Source organism: Aphelocoma coerulescens, chromosome 8 (genome assembly GCF_041296385.1).
Source record: "Aphelocoma coerulescens isolate FSJ_1873_10779 chromosome 8, UR_Acoe_1.0, whole genome shotgun sequence".
Classification (NCBI taxonomy): Eukaryota; Metazoa; Chordata; class Aves; order Passeriformes; family Corvidae; genus Aphelocoma; species Aphelocoma coerulescens.
This window is the reverse complement of record NC_091022.1, coordinates 3,078,086-3,097,442: the sequence shown is the minus strand read 5'-3', so window position 1 is coordinate 3,097,442 and position 19,357 is coordinate 3,078,086. Positions and strand designations below refer to the sequence as shown.

General features: G+C 42.2%; 1 protein-coding gene across 2 annotated transcripts in view; it reads right to left on the bottom strand.

The window, feature by feature from the left end:
• Positions 1-19,357, bottom strand: part of BRINP3 (BMP/retinoic acid inducible neural specific 3) — a 209,088-nt gene that overhangs the window by 31,137 nt on the left and 158,594 nt on the right. For both annotated transcript variants that reach the window (XM_069022751.1, XM_069022752.1), the window contains one exon: positions 9,852-10,074. In XM_069022751.1, coding sequence (XP_068878852.1) covers positions 9,852-10,074 — 223 coding nt within the window. The remainder of the gene's footprint in view (positions 1-9,851; positions 10,075-19,357) is intronic.

Sequence of the window (19,357 nt, the reverse complement as noted above, 5' to 3'; positions counted from 1 at the left end):
CCAGACAAGTGTTTATGTTACAGAGTTCGCGGCAGCCTGGGCTGGGACCCCACTGTGACAAACACCCTGGCTGTCACTGTGAAGGGACACAATGGAAAAAGAGAACGAGGGAGATGGGGTCTAGCCAGGCTGTGGGACTGTGATGGCTACAGACTGAGGGGCTTTGGTGGCTCCACAGAGGATTCCTGACCACAGAATCACAGAAAAAGTTGAGTTGGAAGGGACCCACCAGTCATCCAGTCCAAGCCCAGGCCCTGCACAGACACCCCAACAATCCCACCCTCTCCTGGAGCTCTGGCAGCCTCAGGGCTGTGCCCATTCCCTGTTCAGTGCCCCAGCACCCTCTGAGGGAAGAACTTTTTCTTGATCTCCAGCCTGAGCCTGCCCTGGCACAGCTCCAGCCATTCCCTGGGGTCCTGTCCCTGGTCACCAGGGAGCAGAGATCCGTGTCTGTCCCTCCTCTCCCATTCAGAAGGAAGTTGTAACTGCAGGGAGGTCTCCCCTCAGTCTCTTCCCCAGGCTGAACAGACCAAGTGCCCTCAGCTGCTCATCATATGGCTTCACCTCAAGGCCCTTCACCATCCTCGTGGCTTCTTTTGAATGCTCTACAACAGCTTTAGATCTTTCTTATATTGGGGTGATGAAGAAGACAAAGCTCATTTTTACTTAGTTTGTACATGCCCCACTTAATAACTCGTAGATGATAAAAGATACGCCCTTATGATACATTTTATGATCTCCCTGTCCAAATATGCTGTTATTATACAGGAAATCTGTAAGATACTACGACTGTCTGGACTTGGGATGGCCTGAAGCCCAGGATGCTCCAAGATCCAATACCCCTCTGGTATCCTTGCCTGACCTCCAGCTGCACTGGTGGAGAACATTTTGCTGAAGGTGGTGGGGTGCTGTCCAGAGAGGCTCATGGCCACCATGTCACATGTCATGACCACAGAGACAAATGGTCACCAGGCCAGGGGCAAACAGGAGCTGCCAAGTCCAGAAATGTGTGCCAGGATCTATCCACCTGTCAAGTAATTATTTTAAAGTGTAGACTTCCAAGCCTTCTGAGTCGCCGCAGTGCTGGCTCTGATGTTGTCTCTGCAAGTGATTCATGTGGATAGGTGATTAAGATGTCTCTAAATCTGGCCTGAGGAAAAGTCCTTTACAGCAGTTTGGTCACAGTAAAAGCCAAAAGGCCAAAAGCAAGATCTTCAGTACTTTGCTTTTACACTGGGGATTAAATGTGCTGAATACTTTATAGCTGAAATTCTTTAGCAGCTTTTTCTTAACCCATGTTTTCCTTTTTTACTTTTTTTTTTTTTAACACCACATATCTGTAAAATAAAATGCTATTTTAAGCACCTTGTGTTTAATTTTTTTCAAATTTTCAGGTCGGTTGGATCAATTGAATTACAAAATTTACCTGGGGGGGAAAAAAAGAAAGTTTGGACATTTGAGTTGGAAACAAAGAGATGTTTTGTTAGATGGAAGGGACAGAGGCAATTTCCAGTGGTAGCAAATTAGTGTCAGCGGATCTGAAATAAATGGACACTCCAGATTCATGACGGAGAAGTGGAAGCTGAGCCCAGCTTTCCACTTTCTCAGAACTGGACTGTGTAGGGGAAATTCGTGTTCCAACAGAATATGTGATTTCCGTTCTTATCACCCTGTCACTCTCAGAAGTGAGCCCACAAGAACATCACTCTTCTTGAACAGATGATTTCCTTGAGTCATGTTCTGCTGTTGCAGTTCTGAATGGTGACTCCTTTGAAATGTTGTCTGACTATCCAGCAGTCATAGATAACGTGTGGGCAATACAAGTCACATCTGTTATGTCCTTTTAAAGTATAGGCTGTTTGCCATGTGGTCAGTGATTCAGCAATCATATTTTAGTGTTGCAAGCCTCAGAACAAGGTGTAACTCAACACCCTACGATGTTAAATCAGCATTATATCATATACCTTCAGTATCATTAAATCATGTGTCATACTGTAGTGGTATAACAGCTTTCATGCCAGATGAATCTTACTGAGATGATTTTCTTTTTTTAACATTCCGTGACAAAATGTAAACTATGCTGGCCAAAACACTGTTTTCATGGGACAGTTGCACTGGTAAGTTGTTTACAGTTGAAAAGGACAGAACATTGGTGTGGAAATGTGATTTCATTGCACATATTGCACATAATGGTGTTTCCAAAGCAGGAATACTCCTGCCCTGTGACATTAATATAAACTCTCTCTACTCATTTCACTGACTGACATGCTGAAATTACTTCATTCTAATGTTGCTATTCATCAAAAACATCAAAAGTGGAGTTGAGGAGCAGCTGGAAAAATTTTCATGGGTAGCAGGTGGTCAAGAACAGCCTCTAGGAATGTGCACTAAAGTCCTGCACCGTCAGAACCCCAAATCTCCTTGAGAAGAAAGGTATTCCAGGGACAGGTGCCAAGAGCAGGCTGCCCTGTGTCTATACAGCTCTTAAACCACGAGTGAAAACACATGTGTACACAAGAGTTTATCTCTGCTCCTCCTTGTTATCAGACCTATTATTTGCAGGGCTCCAGATCATATTTTTATGTATGTCACGTTGGTTTTAAATAACTCTAATCCCTGATCCAATTAAAGGTATCACCTCAAAGTGATTCATTTCATTTCCTTTGAGAACAGATGCACGCTTAGTATTCGGGTTAGTAAAAGCAACCACTACCAAACTGACCTTCCTTTTATCTCACACACTTTCATCTTACCACCTTCCTTGTCTGTGCCATGCAACTTTCAGATGGGCACCTGGCGTGTCAGATCCAATCTAAATTTCCACTGGACAGGCATTCCTTTACATTAAAATTTGTAAATCCATTTTTAACTCCCAGATGCAATATCTTCGTTGGAGCAGATAAAGTAAAAATCCTTTTTTTTTTTTTTTTTTTAAACATACTAGTAATGACACGTTTTTCTTTGTTCTTTCTTGGAACCACTTTTGTTTGGAAACATTTCTATGATCCTTGTCCTCTATTAAAGAAGATGTTCTGAAACCAGACAAAATACTGTTTATTTAGCACCTCATGTTCAGAAGAATCATTGTCATTAGACCCAGCCCACCCAGAGGAGCTTTTGCTGTCTTACACTGCCTTTCTAAAGCATCATTTTCCTCTGGACTCACTGGTCATCTTCATTCCAGCAGCCTGCTAAGTGATGGATAATTAGATGTTTTCCCCTTGCATCCATTGCCACAAATGTTCTTTAAGGAGAAAAGTCTCTGTGTGAAGCACGGTGAAACTTTCATGTCTTGAACTCTGTGGCTTCCTTGGTGGAAGATTTTACTCCTTAGTTATGTTGTGCCCATGAATCAATTACACTTACAGCAAAGCAATCTGAAGTAGCTGATAAACAACTGTGGGATGTAAGGAACTAATCCTGCTTTACATCCTGAGGGAATGGGATTAACCTGCACTACTCTCTTTATTTCTTATGTATTTCCTTCTGGAGTGTTCTGAAGGAACCAGGTTTCCAGGCCTCAGTGTTCTGATGGACTGTGTTACAGATGCTGTAAAAAAGTCATCTTGTCTAAATCTGTTTTTCTGCCTATGGACTGAAGAGAAGACTAAGACACAAATCCCTTCTCTGAAGTGTTTTTAGAGTATTCAGGCCTTGCAGTGCTTCTAGGACATGTGAATGTTTTGCTACGTGAAATTCAAAAAGAAGAGAAAAACAAGAAAATGTAAATTCTTGGCTCTTCCTTCTTTCATAGATGCCTGTGGTGCATTCTGGGGGAAATTCTAGAAAAAAATCTGGGTTTAAACAGCAGAATTCTTTCTGAAGCTTTTCTGTTTGATGTAGCTATTCACTGCCTCTAGTGATGAACTCCTTCTAAGTCTACGTTAGCTTCAGAGTATGCTTCTTAAAAAAAATAGCCTTCATGGAGATAAGGACATGCTTCAAACATAGAACTGCCAAGAATGGCTTTCCTTCCAGAAATAGGGGTTTTATATGTTAAAATACTTTTATAAAGTTATTAAGAAGTTTCATCTGTATTTGTCTTCAGTTTCTGTTACCAGAATAAGATCCTTTTTAAAAGTATCTGAACTATTGGTGTAATTATCACCTTCCCTGTAAATTATATGGCAACATTAAGCATCCAGTCTTTTCAAAAATTCCAATACTAACATTCTCTTCAAAACTCCATACTTTTCTGTTCACATGCCATACCTTGGTCTTCTAAGATTGAAATTCTTATTTACTTGAGATGCTGATAATCTTCATTTGCAGCTTGTTGCACGTGGTATCCATTTAGTTATTATGCAAGGAAGATGCAATTTTCTCCCACTGACTTATTGCTGTATTTACATTACATTTCTTCTTTTAATATTTTTGTTTATGTCTTTATTAAATCACAGATGGTCCTGATTAAATTAGGCCTTAAGTGATGCTTTTTCGTTATGAAATGATTTAAAGTGCATACAGATAAGGTTCATACCTACAGCAATGTCCTGTACTGAGTGTATTCACTCAAAAGGATGATTAGTGAAGGAACCCATTGGAATGACACAAAAAGAATGAAACCAAGTTCGAAACTGGCACTTCTGAAGGAAGAAATGAAAGCTTCCCCTCTCTTCAATGTCTTTCACTAATGGCAGGATATTAAATCAGAGGAAATCATTGCTGTCCTTCTTGAAAAGTATTTGGGAAAGGGAAGATTCTCCTTCTCCACCAAGACAGTTTATATTTCTTTCATGCTCTCAAGCATGGGGATTCCAGTCCTCTCACTTTGGTTCCATGATTTGGGTGGATGTGAGTGCCAGCACACCCCTAGCTCTGGTTCACATCAGGGATTTCACTGACAGCAATTCAAGGGTAGCATCAGGTCTTCTGTTTCTGGGATTTTCAGCTTCTCAGTGCAGTCATTGCATTTGAAATTAAACCTTACTGCTGTGTTCACCAAAACAGAAAGAAAACCCCTTTTCCCTCCCCATAACACAGTGACAGCTGTATAACAACTTTGATTGCTGCTTCACCACTTCCCTTGCCATATGTGAGTTACAGTGGCCATGTGCAGTACAATTGATATTTACTAATTCCTTCCACTTATTTTGTCTTTGACAAATGAAAAGGTTCAAATGAAAAGGTTCAACCTGTGGGTGATGTTAAAGTGAGACATGGCTCACAGATGTCACCCTCCAGTGCAGGTGTGAGTCAGTAGGCTTAGCCTAAGCCAGTGAGGAAACTTGCACTCACTTTCTGACCTCATTTGAGGAAGATGCTGCTGGAATCCAGAGCTTGGACTAAATGAACAGTTTAGTCCTTTTCTCTGGGTAGATGCACTCCACAAAAAATCCCTTCCAAAGATTAACCATTGCTCCTCACAGCTCATGGTCCTAACCCAGAAATGCAGAAGATGAGCCCAGGGCACACACGTGTTTTACACCTCAGCTTGATTCCTGCAAGCCAAATGTGTTGTGCTCATTGCACTGCTCAACAACCCTCCCATCCGTGTTTTACAGCTCCTGCTGATCCCTGCAAAGCACAATGTATTGTGCCATCTCTCAACCACATTGCTGCACAAAGACTGCAGCAGGAGCTGGCCCTCGAGTGGGATAACCATTGCTGCATGCAGTGGACTCTGCCCAAGAAAACACAAGGATACTCCATGTTTTTAAGCCTGACGTGTCAATGCAGTGAGAACACACTAGAAATAATCACCTCAGGCTCTTGAAGCAGCAGAGCCTCAAGTTCATGGAGGCAGAAGCTCACCTGGTAGTACTATTCTGCAGAACACGTTTCTTTTTCAGAGTGCATTGTTTTTTCATGTTGTCTTTCTCTTTGTCACTTGAAATGGACTGTTTTGTTAGCCCATCCTTAGACACAACATGGGAGCAGATTACCTACATAGCAATTTCTCTGCACTTCGTTGTCTTCGAATTTTAGTTGGTATTTTTGGTTGAACTCAAGACAACCAGTAACTATTCCACTGATTACAGACTGATTGATTGATTCAGGTGAATTTTAAAAGTTACACTCAGCAGTGCCACAATGGAAATATAAGGGGGTTTTGATGTGTCTTGGCATGATCTAACTTTCAGGAAAAGGACCAATCGTCTGTTTCATGGTAATGAAAGCAAGCTTAAAAACGGGGCAGAACATCTGGAACTTGAAAAGATTTGCAGTGAACAGAATAAAATAAAAATAGTAATCCTGTGCCCACCCACACTGTACACAAAAGTGCTGCAGTAAATTGTTCTGACCACGAGTGTAAACTGAAGAAAACTATTTGTACTTTATTCTAGCTGAAAACTATAAACTGTGTTCAAAAAGAAGACATGGAAATGTAGTTCCTTTAACCTGCAGGTTAATTGAGTCATTTTTTGCTGTGAACAATGGTGTAAGGAGAGGATGCAATGGTATTTTGATTTCAGGATTTAAAAATTTAAATATAAATGTAATTTAGTATTATGATTACTAAGTGTCTTGGTCTTCAGGAGACATGAAAGAGTTGCAAGGAATTCTGTGTAGCTCATTAATTAAGCCCCATTTAAAACAATCAGGCAAGAATTTTTTTCATGTTCAAGAAAGAAATGTTGTGGCCAGAGAAAAGAGATGAGTATTTTCAGTAATTAATGATAACCTTGACCATATGCAGGAGCTCCTTCAGGCGTGACCAAATGATTTCTGGCAGACCACATAGATAAATCCCTGTAAAACTCCAGTCTGAGAGAGTGTTTTGATGAATTATATTAAACTTTGAGGACATACCTCCCAGTTTCATGAAGGAGAAAAACCAACCCTCACTCTCCAGATACTCCTTTAAAAATCCTTTATACAAATATTCTGTCGATTAGTGAAACTCGGTGTAGAATTAAACATTAGCAGAGTTGGTTTTACTCACTGCCAGCACCATGACCTTTACTAAAAGTTGAAGCATTGCCTCTTTAATCTGTATCTGAAAAGACACGTGCCCACAAAAAGTACTATCAAAAATAATATTTATATCTTCATTAACTCAATCTAATTTCTCTTTCCATAATAAAATTCACCCAGTAGCAGAGCCCAAACACTAACCTGAAGGAGATGTTTAGAAAACCTTGGAAAAGAATGACATTTTGTTCCAATTCCCCCTTCTTGTTTGTTTGAACCCTAGACTGTCAATGGCACACAGAATCATAGATTGGCTTAGGCTGGAAGGGACCCTGAAGGTCACAAAGATGTTTTTTCTGCTTTTATTTCTGTCTTCTCTTGAACATAAGAAAATTTAGTCCTGGGGTTTGGTTCTCTTATTCCACTACACTGTCTGCTGAAATGCTTGATGTTACAGCCTGAGCAATGGTTCCTGTTTCTCCCTGGCATTACTGGGGTATTCATTCTACACTGCCATTCACTTACCTGTTGGCAGGTATTAAAAATTCAGTATTTTATCTGGATTAGGTATACTCTTATCACGAGGAATATCTGAAAACTATTCTGTCAAAGTTCTGCTTTCTTTCTCCCTTTGGTCTTTTCGCCACTGATATTCCTTTATCCAATACTTTATCTTGATCTATCAGATTTTTTTTTAAAACAGGTTTGGACATTAAACCAGTTTCTTTTGGCCTTTTCCCCTCACTTCTCATTTTAAAGCTCTTCTTATCAGCCATAAAAGCCTGCATGTCAGAAGGCAGTTTTCCCAGATAGTCAGATGGAATCCAACCTTTGAAAACTGTCTCTTTTAGCAAACGTATCCCACTGGCAAAGTATTCCCAAGCCTGCCTTTAACACTGATATTTGAGTCATCTGTTGCTCATCACTACATCATACGCCCTATCTCCCTCTGTACTGACAAGAAAAAAAATTTAGGGTAGTCACTAAAACGAGACATAATTAACTCAAAAGTGAGTGATGGTGTTTCTAAGTTCGAGATGCACTGCAAAATCAAACTGCATGAAAGCCTGGTGCAACTCCCAGTGAAACAGGCAGACTCATCGCTAGCAACATTTACTGTCGTAGAATCATGGAATTACCTCCAGGTTGGAAGGGATCTCAAGGATCATTTGGTCCAACCTTTTTTGGCAAAAGCATGGTCTAGAAAAGATGGCCCAGCACCCTGTCCAGCCTCATCTTAAAAGTGCCCAACATTGGGGAATTCACTGCTTCCCTGGGGAGGCTATTCCAGTGACTGACCGTTCTCACTGTGAAACGTTTTCCTCTTGTGTCCACTCGGAATCTCCCCAGCAGTTACTCGTTCCCATTTCCCTCGTTTTTTCCATGTGACTCCTTATAAAAAGGGAGTCTCCATCTTCTTTGTGTCTCCCTGTAAATACTGGAACATGGAAATAAGGTCTCTCCTCAGACTTCTTTTCTCACAGCCAGACAAACCCAAGTCTCTCAGCCTCTCTCAATGGAGCGGCTTCCTGTTCTGGGATCATCTTTGTGGCCCTTGTCTGGATCTTTCCCAGCCTGTCCACATCTTTTTGGTACAGTGCCACATCTTTACATTAAAACATAAATCATGAAGTTGCAAGTTCTGCATTTAAAAAAAAAAATCCTTGACATAATAAGAAAGCTGTATTTTGATCAATCCTTGCAACTTTAAATATCTCGTTCATCTTTATCACTGCCATTATCTGTGGCAACCAAGCGTTGCCCCAAAGCCCTGTGGAGGTCATTTTAGAAGACCTGATTATGTTAAATTATTTGAAATAAATTCAGTTTTGGTGGGGAAGAAAGTGAGCCTGGGTTGCCTCTTGTGCTTTAAGAAGCTCTGGGCTCCTGCAGAAGTTGTTCATGGTGAATCATCTCTTTGCAGGATGCTCATTCAGGTCACGCCCAAGACATACCTGAGAGGATAGGAGGCTCTGGAGGGGTTATATAACCTCCCTTAGCAGAATGTTTTCTGATCATTAAATGACCCCACAAGTGAAAAATACATTCAACTACCAGATGAGAGCACAAAGCACAATATGTAGAAGAAGGGGAGCATGAAAGCCACAAGCACTGCCTCCTGAGAGAAGGGGGAGGGCCACCGAAAGGCGAAGAAGAATTGATGGTGCTTCTGCTTGCAGCAGCAGGGTCGAAAGCAGGGGAGTGTAAAGTATCCCTGGCAGTTCTGGAACACTGAACCTAAGCTAGATTTCTTTAAAATCAATGCAGAAACGTGCTAAATGCAGGAATCACTGGACGATCCCACAGTGCTTGTGCTCAGAAGAACAATGTCCTTAAAAGCTCATTCATTTCAGATTTACTGTAGTGTCACTGCACTAATTTCAACAAAGCAATTTTCGACCAGCAATCAAGTATACCCATTTTATGCTAATATAGATTTGATTAGCTGGCTTTCAGGATCTCTTTCTATTTCTAAGAAGGACTGAAATTCTGCTATTTTCTTTCCTCAGGCATCCTTTCCAATCTAATTCATATTTGACAAACGAGACGAGAAATCAATTGTGTGCAGTATACACTGTATAATGACCCACAAAGTTCCTAAAATAGTTATGCTTGCTCCAGAGCAGTTATTCAGGATTCTGCACACAATTCTTTTGCACTGTCATGCCTGGCCAAGTGCCACAGAAAACATGGCTCTGTAAAACAGAGGCGAACCAAATGGGATGGATCTGTGCTCCTGTCTCTTCTAAGTTGCCTCCTCCATCAGGATTCATTCTGACCTTTCCCATTGCATTTAGGAAAACAGGAATGGAGTGATATTGAAAGCTGGGATTGTTCAACTCCTAAAAACACAAGGACTGTACCCTGTGCCCGTACCATTCCCATTTCCGTGGCCTTGAGGAGATTTTAGTGCCAAGACAGCAGTTTGGATTTCCCGGGATTTCACAGACTTCCTGAGAGCAGTTTGGATTTCCCCGGATTCGAGGGTTCCTTACCTCTGCCTGGGCATGCGGATGAGTGGCTGTTTGTGGCACCTCTTGCTCAAGCCGAAGAGCTTGTGCACCGTTCTCTGGGCCTTGAGGAAGAGCTGCTTCATGCTGTTCTCCAGCTGCTCGTAGCGGCGTTGGAAATTAGAGTCCATTGTCCACAAATGCATCACAGCAGATGTGTTCAGGAAATAATTCATAGGCAGCCTCTTCATAAATAATTTGAATTCATCTGAAAAAAAAACAAATAATTAATAGTCTTTAATTATGCAGCTATGGTTATTCTCGCAGCGGAAATTAACTTCTAATTTGTTTTTTGCTTGAACCAATTTTCATAAACTCGGTATTTTGAAATTTTAAAATTGAACATTTTAACTCTTGCAGACTAGAAAATTGACTACATTTTTATTGGTAATACTAGAATGAAGCCAGCAAAATCCAATATTCGTATCATTTTTAAATTAATATTAAAACAAATACAAGCGTTGTCCTTGTTTCTCAACCTGGATACTATGAAGATTAAATAAGGATCAGAGTTTCTTACCTTCAGATTTGGGATGTGAAAGCAAATATGCATTTAATGATCAATGTTTATTGACTCATTTGAAGAATATCAGAAACTGTCTTAAAAGAAATATATTCCAGTACTTAGGACATGCAAGTAAATGTGATTTTACAGGCCATTTCTCTTATATAGATGTTATTTCACCTGACACAAGCCATTAAATTAGACTTTCATAAGTGTTTACAATTAAAATGGAGACTTTCAAAGCATTTTATGGTACTTCAAAATTTTATGACACTTCAGAAATGTTCCCATAACTTCTTTTTGACTCTAAAGTGGTGGAAAGGAGTTCTTCAGTCACAAGGTCACTGTTACTGTGAACATGCCATGCTTTGTGACTTGTTCTGGTAGCTCAGTCCACACAAAATGTGTAGACAGAGTTTTATTAACAGAATTTTATTCATCAGAGAGTCAGTTTCCATAAGTGGAATGATTCATAACTTCTGAACCTAAATAAACTTCCATTAAAAGGGCTCGAGATACTGAGGAAATATGTGAAAATGAGTGGCACCCCTGAATGCACATGGTTATCCTTTTTCTTTCTTGTTCCCATATATCAGTAGGTTTCCTTGCCTGCCCTCCTGCCTGCTGCTATCCTCCCACCCTTCACAATTCATTTTTTTCTTTCAGCTTGTTCCTCCAGCAAAGTCACTTATCCCACAGTTTGGCTTTCACCCTGCCAGATGCTCCTTTTGGATAGTCTACACTTCAGCAAGCGATGTGAAAGCAAAGATCCCACTGCCTGAAGTAGCCTCCCTCTTCAAACGAAAATAATCATAATATTTAACATTGGTGTAATTTTAGGTTGCTTGTGGGAGAGGGTTGGTTGGGGAAAACGTCTGCTCACATCAAAGAATACTTCATTACTGTCCTTGTTCATAAGTCTTTTGGTTTAGCTTTAGTTCAGGCTTTTTAAAAACATTTTTACACAAAGCAGGCAAAAATATTTTCTTTTTTTATGGGTGGAGACAAAAAAGAATCTTTTGTAAATAAGCTGTAGTGGCCCTTGACCTCATCCCGAGGGACACAGGGCGGTGATGGAATACAACAGTCCCACCTCAGGAGAGTATTTTCTGTGATGGGTGGAGACTCATGAGAAAACAAAAGGCGTTGAAAGGTCCTCTGGAACGTAAAAAATGAAAGGCCAAGGGGAAAAGATGATTATTTGATGTTTAACAAAGTGTTTTTAATAATTCCTCTGGGAATGCAGTGTTCACTTCGCCCTCATGCCTTCCTCTTTGGGTAGGAGTTGTTCTCCCCTGAAGGACAGCCCCTGTGCTGTCCTTAGGGCATGAGGGAAAGGAACTGTTTCTTTATCTTATCAGCTATTTGGAGCCTTTTATCTTTTGCTTTTTCCCTTCCTTAATTTTGTCTGAGTTGCTTTTTATCCTCTGTCCATCAAGAATGTCCGTTCCTGGGTGTACAGCTAACGATTTGAATCAATGGGAATATTTAATAAATTCTACATTACCAGGTGAGCATCTCTGTGAATCTTAGTGTAGTTTGGGGAAAAACAGTTCCGTTTTCTCCTTCCCAAGTGATAATTATTCCTTCCTTAGAACTACAGAGTAGTTTGGGTTGGAAGGGACATTTATAGTCCAGCCCCCACTGCGACGAGCAGAGACACCCTCCACTAGATTAGGTTGCTCAGAGCCCTGTCCAGCTTTACCATTTCCTTATTGGAAATGACATAATTTTCTTTTTAGCTTTAAGTAGCTTTAGTCTTGGGTTTGTTGACCATTGCCAAGGGGGAGAAGAGCTGGGCTCTGCTGTTGGTTTAATCTTTAAAGCACCGAGGTTTTGGGTCTAGCTGGGCAGGGCCTGGTAAGCTTCAACAAACAAAAGGGAGTCTTGGAGCTCTGGGATTTTAAAATTTATGCGTTGGGAATCTAGAAGATATGGAGGAGATAAACAGACATTTCTGCCTGGCAAAGTTGGAGATGCCCTGTGTGAGAGAAGAATGCTAAAGCAACCACAAAACTGGGCCAAATGAGCATTAAAGGCAAAGGGATCAATACCCAATAGAAGATCACACACTAACTAATGGAAAGAATTGTGTAATGTAGAACCAAGGAATTCTTCGTTTTCCATAAACATATGGATATGTGAGAAGTCTTGTGATGGATATGTGTAGTTGGAATGATTTCCAGTGCACATCCTGGCCAGAATAAAGGAATGCCTGACTCACTGACAGCTCAGTGTCAGAGTTTCGTTCCTTCCCGAGTTCAGTGACATCCTCACACTGCCCTTCCCAGTCCCCTGTGCCTCCCAGGTCTGCACAGAAGGTGTGACAGGGGCTTATGTCTGGCTTGCCTGAAGGAACCACAGTTCCATTGGCTTGGTGAAGATTTAAAAATACTAAAAAATGGTCTTTAAAAAAAAATAATAATTACTAGGAAATAAGGTTAACTGAGCTGATACAAAGTATGTCCTTTACAAAGCACAGATCTGCAGCTTGTAAAAATCAGACAAGTTCTACCAGATTTACAGGATTAAGGGTGTATATATGCATATAAATATATACTAGGACACCTTGGGAGGATTAGATCCCAGTGCCACATTCCTGACTACCTGCTTAATTCCTAAGGTCTCTTTTCCCTTCTGTTCCTCTGAGACGCTGGAATATCTGCTAAAAACGAGCTTCATGAAGCCAAAACAAAGGCAACTCCCTCAGGAGACAATAGGCTCAGACGATGCCTTTTCAGCCCTCACATTGCTCCAGTCACTTATTTAAGAAACGTTGTCACTTTGCTGTCCTCTGCACCACGGCACTAATCTCCTCAGCTAACAGCTGCTCCATGCAGTGTTTGGAAGTGATAAGGGAGGTTCACACTCCCCAACTTGCGATGCAACAGCATTTCCAATAAGAAAATGCTTCTTTTTCTCCCCGTAATAAACATGGTCTTTGACTACCCCTGTGCCCTGTCTGATCCTGCTAATGAGCTCCGTAAGGCAGGTAAAGGAGAGACAGAGATAAAATGAGCACGGTTGCACAGTGCCTGCTGCATTAAAAAAAAAAAAAAAAGGAAGAAGGTAATGTGCCCATATCTTAAACAGACACATTTCATGATCTGTGAAACTACAACATGAACTCCTAACACTGAGAGATGATTAGACTATTACACTCTAATCAACACACGGTGCCAGCCATTCCTGAGGATTAACAGCCAGTATTACAGGCCTGGGGGCCATAGAAATTGATACTTTAATACACAAAATCAGGGAATATCCTGAGCTGGGAAGGACCCACAAGGATCGTTGAGTCCAACCCCTGGCCCTGCACAGGACAACCCCAAAAAACAGACCATGATTCTTGATACCACATAAAATCTGATTTCAGCACTTCCTCTTTTATTTTCACATGGGTAGTACGTGCAGTAAGATTTTAGATATCCTTAACTAATTGCAAATAAGGTAAAAAAGTAAAACATCATATATATATGGTGGGTCAGGCAAGTTCATCTGGCTGGTTGTGTCGCTTTTCACCTCCCCCTTTCTGCCAGGTAAATCTTCCTCGTGTCAACAGTGCCTGGAGATGGAAATGGCATCCCATATTTCAGCAGGAAAGAATAAATGAGAAATATCATAATGGGAGCAAACATTACTGCTGAAATCCGATGAATATCAGACTTATTTAGGCTGTGAGAAATACCCAGAGCCGCAGAGATGTAACTGGGATGTTATTTGGTGTCAGAGCAGGGCTGAGTGCTGAGTGCTGAGTGCAGTGATTACCGCTCTGCAGACGGAGCTGGCAAAGGCCAGGAAAATCCAGGAAGCCTCATCCAAGGGTTTGACAGTGCTCTGCTACAAGGGAAAAGGGTGCCTGGTCACTGTTGGAAGAGAACAGGATTTCTCTGCTGTGAATATTTTTATTTTCCCTGGTATTTTGCTACAAGGTCTGTACAAGACTGCCTCACCTACACAGCACACTTCTGGTTTTGTTCCAGTTGAGGCTGAGTGGTTTGTGCAATTTCTCCAGGCTGCCAAAATGTCGTGGGTTAGCTTGTTTCCTAAGATCCCTTGTGGAGGATCTCGGGAAGCACCTTGGAAGTCGATGGATTTATTCCTGCTCAGGGATTCAGAACAGCAGGTTATTAAAGGTGCTGCAGGCTGACATCTGACAGCAATGTAATGCTGGAGATGTGGAAACACCAAATTATGTCACTGCACTTTGGCCTCCTGTTTCCTTTTAGAGTAAACAGAGCAAGTCCACGACTGAGCTTTCAAACTGCCATTCCTAAAATTTTGTTTTAAATCCTATAGGCACTGTTTCCCCAATCAGTATGACAGAGATTATCTCAGGACTAAGGGTGTTGGAGCAATTTCCTCCTTCAAAAAGGCAGGGAAGAGCTTGAGCCTCTGCAGTCAGGGTAGCAGGAGCAGGGGGATAAAACAACAGCCGTATCTTGTGTCTAGGGAGGTCTCAGTAATGTGCTTATGGAAGACCAGAACTCCTAAGGAAATAGGAAAATTCAAATTTGACAGGGATTTCTATCAAAGGAAAGAGAATACTATATTTATTTTTTCCCTGCTGGTTCTTATTACGGCTGAAATTGATGACAACATACACATGATAATAATTAGGTGAGGTGAAAATCCACGTACAGTCTAGGAGAACATAAAACACAGTTTTAAAAGAGTCTGCATTTGGTGATATGCTAAGAAAAAAAGAGTTTCATAGCAAAGTAACCTACAAGAAATTTCAGCCACCTTCTCTCAGTCTCCAGAAATTACAGTTTCTGGGGAGATGACATTCCATCAAGCTTTATTCTGTTGTTTGATTTAATGTCATATTTTCTGATGAGCCATTTCACCTGACATGAAATAATATAATCATATGGAAACAAAACCTTTAGCATTGAAAATTAGAGCATAGTGTTTCAGTAAATGTATAACCCTGTCTAACTGTTGATTACATCATCTACCCAAAATCAATTTTAATTTTTTTAAACAATATTCAAACCTTGAAAAAGCAATTATATTCTCTGAGCAGAAGCAGCCTGACAATAGCTGAAAAAATTTAAGAATCTTTTGTTGACTGAAACATACTATTCACAATTATATATAGTCTATGTATTTTCTAATGTTAGTAAGGATTTGGACTTTAGAGGTTTTTTTTCATTTAACAAAGTTCAGTAAAAATACATATATAGGAGAAAACCCCTTATTACATCACACTGGCATGTCAAAATCTACCATTAGAGAGCAACTTCAATGGGCTGTTTTGTCATTTCTCTAAATGAGGCTCTAAGGAAACATTTTTCTCCCTTAAAATATCTACACATCTGTCATTCGTACATGCATCCTCTTTTTTAATCAAGCTCCTTAACTTGCTCTAGAGGTATTAAAACTCTGCCATCACAGTCTAGAAGTGAGTAATACCTCATGCAAAAACTGCTCTGCTTTGGCTCTAACAAAATGTTACAGTGGGATTAAGGCGAGCTGACAAAAATGGCCTGGCCTTTAGTTAAAGTGAGGGTGTGACGCTGTCTGAACAAGCAGTGATATCTGATGTGCTGGTCCAAGTGAGAGTGCTTCAGACAACTTCGAAATTAGCTGGAGTGCATTCTTGTTCTCCACTGCGTTCCCTCTTTTCTCACTCCCATAATGAGACTTGCAGATGATCACTCCTCTGTACAAAGCACTGCTACCTTAGGAAGCCAGCTCGCTTCCTAAACCATAGTGTCGGGATCAGATGTTAAGTCAGGCTTGATATTTCCTTGGGCAGTCTGTAGTCTAAGGAGAGACGATCTTGTGTTTCAGGCAGGTCAACTCTGACATCAGATCAGCTGTCTCAGAGCTTGGTCCAGTCAGGATTTGGAAACTGCAATCAAGGCTCAGCTGCCCTCGTGGAGAATAAATTTCCCCATATCCCCAGTGTGAATCTGTCTCATTTCACTTTATGCCTGTTGTCTCTCACCACACAGAGCCTGGCTCTCTCTTTCCCCTCCCTGCAGACAAGGTGGCTGCTCTGAGTTCCCCAAAGTCTCCATGCCCAAGGCTGACCAACCCCTCTTGGGGCCTCTCCTCTCAGGGCAGCTTCTCCAGTCCCAACCTCTCTGAGGACATCCCTGACCACCCTCCAGGTTGCTGATGTCTTTCCTGTACTGTGGAGCCCCAAACTGGATGCAGCATCTGAATGTGGGCTAAAAAGCACTGAGGCTAATCACCTCCTTGATCTCCTTCGTAGCACCCACAATGTGGCCTTGGTACTGCCAGGGCACTCCGTTCTCTGCCCCAGGAACCTTCCTGCAGAGCTGCTCCTGGCCAGGCAGATCCAACTCCAAATGATGCTGGGGCTCTGCCTGTCCAGAGCAGGATTTTCCTTTTTTCCTTGCTGAACTTCACCAGGTTCCTGTTGTCCTGATCCACCAGCCTGTCCAGGTCCCCCTGTATGCCAGCCCTGACCTTGAAGATTTCTGTCTCACTCCCTCAAACTGGCAACATCTACAAACTTGATGAGAGTGCAGTTTCTCCAAGTCGCTGTTAAAGAAAGTAGAGAGAACAAGCTCTGGGATAGACCCTGGCTGTGTCTGGGACAAACCCTGGCTGTATTGCACTTGCCACCAGTTTTTCAGACAGCATGTGTGACCCTCTAGCCCTGCATTCTGTCTCCCACAACGTTCTGGTGTCCAGGGTAAGATACAGTGCTGTGGATGGAAGGACAAATATGGGTAAAAATCCAGTTGTATGGCCAGATTCCATGTGTGAGAGCCTTGCTAAAACTGAAGTAAATGGCACCCATTGCTCTCATCTCATCCATAAAGCAGCATTTTATCATGGAGAGAATGAGGTGGGTCAGAGATGATCTACCATCTTTTTCCTCATGTCCCTTGCTCTCCCTTCGCCTCAGCTGGCTGCCAGATGCCCCCCACTCTCTCACTCTCCAGGGTGTCAACATAAGATGGAAAAGTTCCTAGACTGAGATAAGGATGGGGGGATCCCACTTATGAACTACAGACGTGGGCAAAAGTGACTCAGCTTTGGGAGGATTAACATATTGCCAGTTAAAAATAGAGTAGGATAGTGAGGAGAAAAAAAGATTAAATTAAGGCCACCTTTGCCCCAGCCCTTCCTTCTTCCAGTGCTCAATTTCACTCCTTAAATTCCCAGTTCTCCCCCTTCCATGATTTTCCCAATGACCAAAGTGAATCCGACCAGTCAGTAATTCCCTGGACCACCCATTCAGGCTTTTTTTGATGATCAGTGTAGTATTTGCCTTTCTGCAGTCATCAGGGATATTCCCCAGTCTCCATGATCTTTCAAAGCAAGGAGACCTGTCTCTCAAAACCCCAGGTGCAGTCTGTTAACTCCCATGGCCAGCCAGGGGTCAAGCCCTCTCCAATAACCCTTGACTGCTCCCTTGCTCACTGCTGGTGCCTCCTCTTCCTGAGCTCAAGGACCTGCAGGATTTGCTGGTGGAGACTGAGGGCAAAGAAGGCATTGAGTACTTCTGAAGCAAATCCCTAAATCCCTCAACCTGTTCAGCAGCAGGCCCACAATTCCTTGTTCAATCTTTTACCTCCAGCTAGAAAAGCTTTTCTTGTTGCTCTTGGCATCCCTTGCAAGCCCTGGATGTAGCTTTTCCCATCACTGTCTCCAAATGCCTGGGCAGTGTTCCTGAGTTTTTCCTTGGTAGCCTGTTCCTGTTTGCACCTCCTGTGCTGCTGCCTTTTTGCTTTGTAACTCTGCCGTGAGCTGCCCATTTTAGCAAATCCCAGTGTGTGACCTGAGCATCAGAATGGACAGTTCTGCTTGAGGATGCTGTCCTAAAGCCCAGCCAGCTTTCCAGAGCTTCTTTGTCTTCAGAGCTTTCTCAGAGGGAACACCTCCTCCCAGTTCCGAGAACTGGGAATTCTTTCATGAAGCCCAGGTCTAAATTCTGCTTCTCTCCTACCCTGTCCTTTCCAAATCCTGACCACCACTATCTCACATGTCCTCCACAGACAAGGCTGCCATTGATTATTCCACCCCCAAGTAGCACTTCTTTGTTAGGGAGTAGTCAGTCCAGCTCTGTGTCACTCCTTTTTGATTGATCAAGATGTTATTGCTGACAACCTCCAAAAGCCTCTGTCTTGGGGTGACTTTATGATGTGTATCCCATATCGCTGCCTATGCCCAGAAATTAATTTTTGTGCCTTTCTATGCCTCTAAACTGAGCCTGAGAGGGGGAAGGAAAAACCTGAGCAAAACTTTTTCGAAGCAGTTTGCAGCTTGTTCAAGGTCACACAGAGATAGTTTGTTTCCCAGCTGCGGCAGGCGAGGGAGGAGGCACCCGGCTTGCTGCTTTCCAGTCAGCTTTCAGCCAGTGGTTCAGCTTCTTTTTCTCCAGAGAGAGACTGAGAGTTGGACTTTTTTCTGGAATTTCGAATATTTTTTTCTCTTTTCTGCTGGACTGCTTCAGTATCAGAGCACATCGGGAGGACTTTCCACCCGGCACAGAGGGCCTGGCCCTGGGCCAAGCCCCAGCTCCCAGGAGACCAAAGGGAGGACTCGAACGCTTTCCCAGGTTTTTCTCCACAGTGAGAGATTTTATTATTCAGCATTATTATCCTTTTCCCGTGTGTTTATTAAAGAAATAATTTTTATCTCTTTCACTTTCCTTCGAGGAAAAAGGTTCTTTTTTCCTGAACCTGGTGGGGGAGGGGTGGTTTGTGGCCTGCCTTCTCTCAGAGGATATATTGCTAAATTTGGCCAAACTGGCACAGCCTCGACTGCTTGTGTCCCACTGTTGTTTTTTCAGCACGTCAGGGAGACCAAAGTTCCTCATGGGAAGCAGGGTCTGTGATCCCGACACATCCTTGAATTGAAAGAGGCCTTGTTTGCCTCTCCTCTGACCCTGACCCACAAATTCTCATCCCTGCTGTCCATCCCAGAGCAGAGCTCCGTACATCCAGGCTACTCCACAGCAGAGAAGGCAACTGCCTTGCTCCTCATCCCTCATTCTACT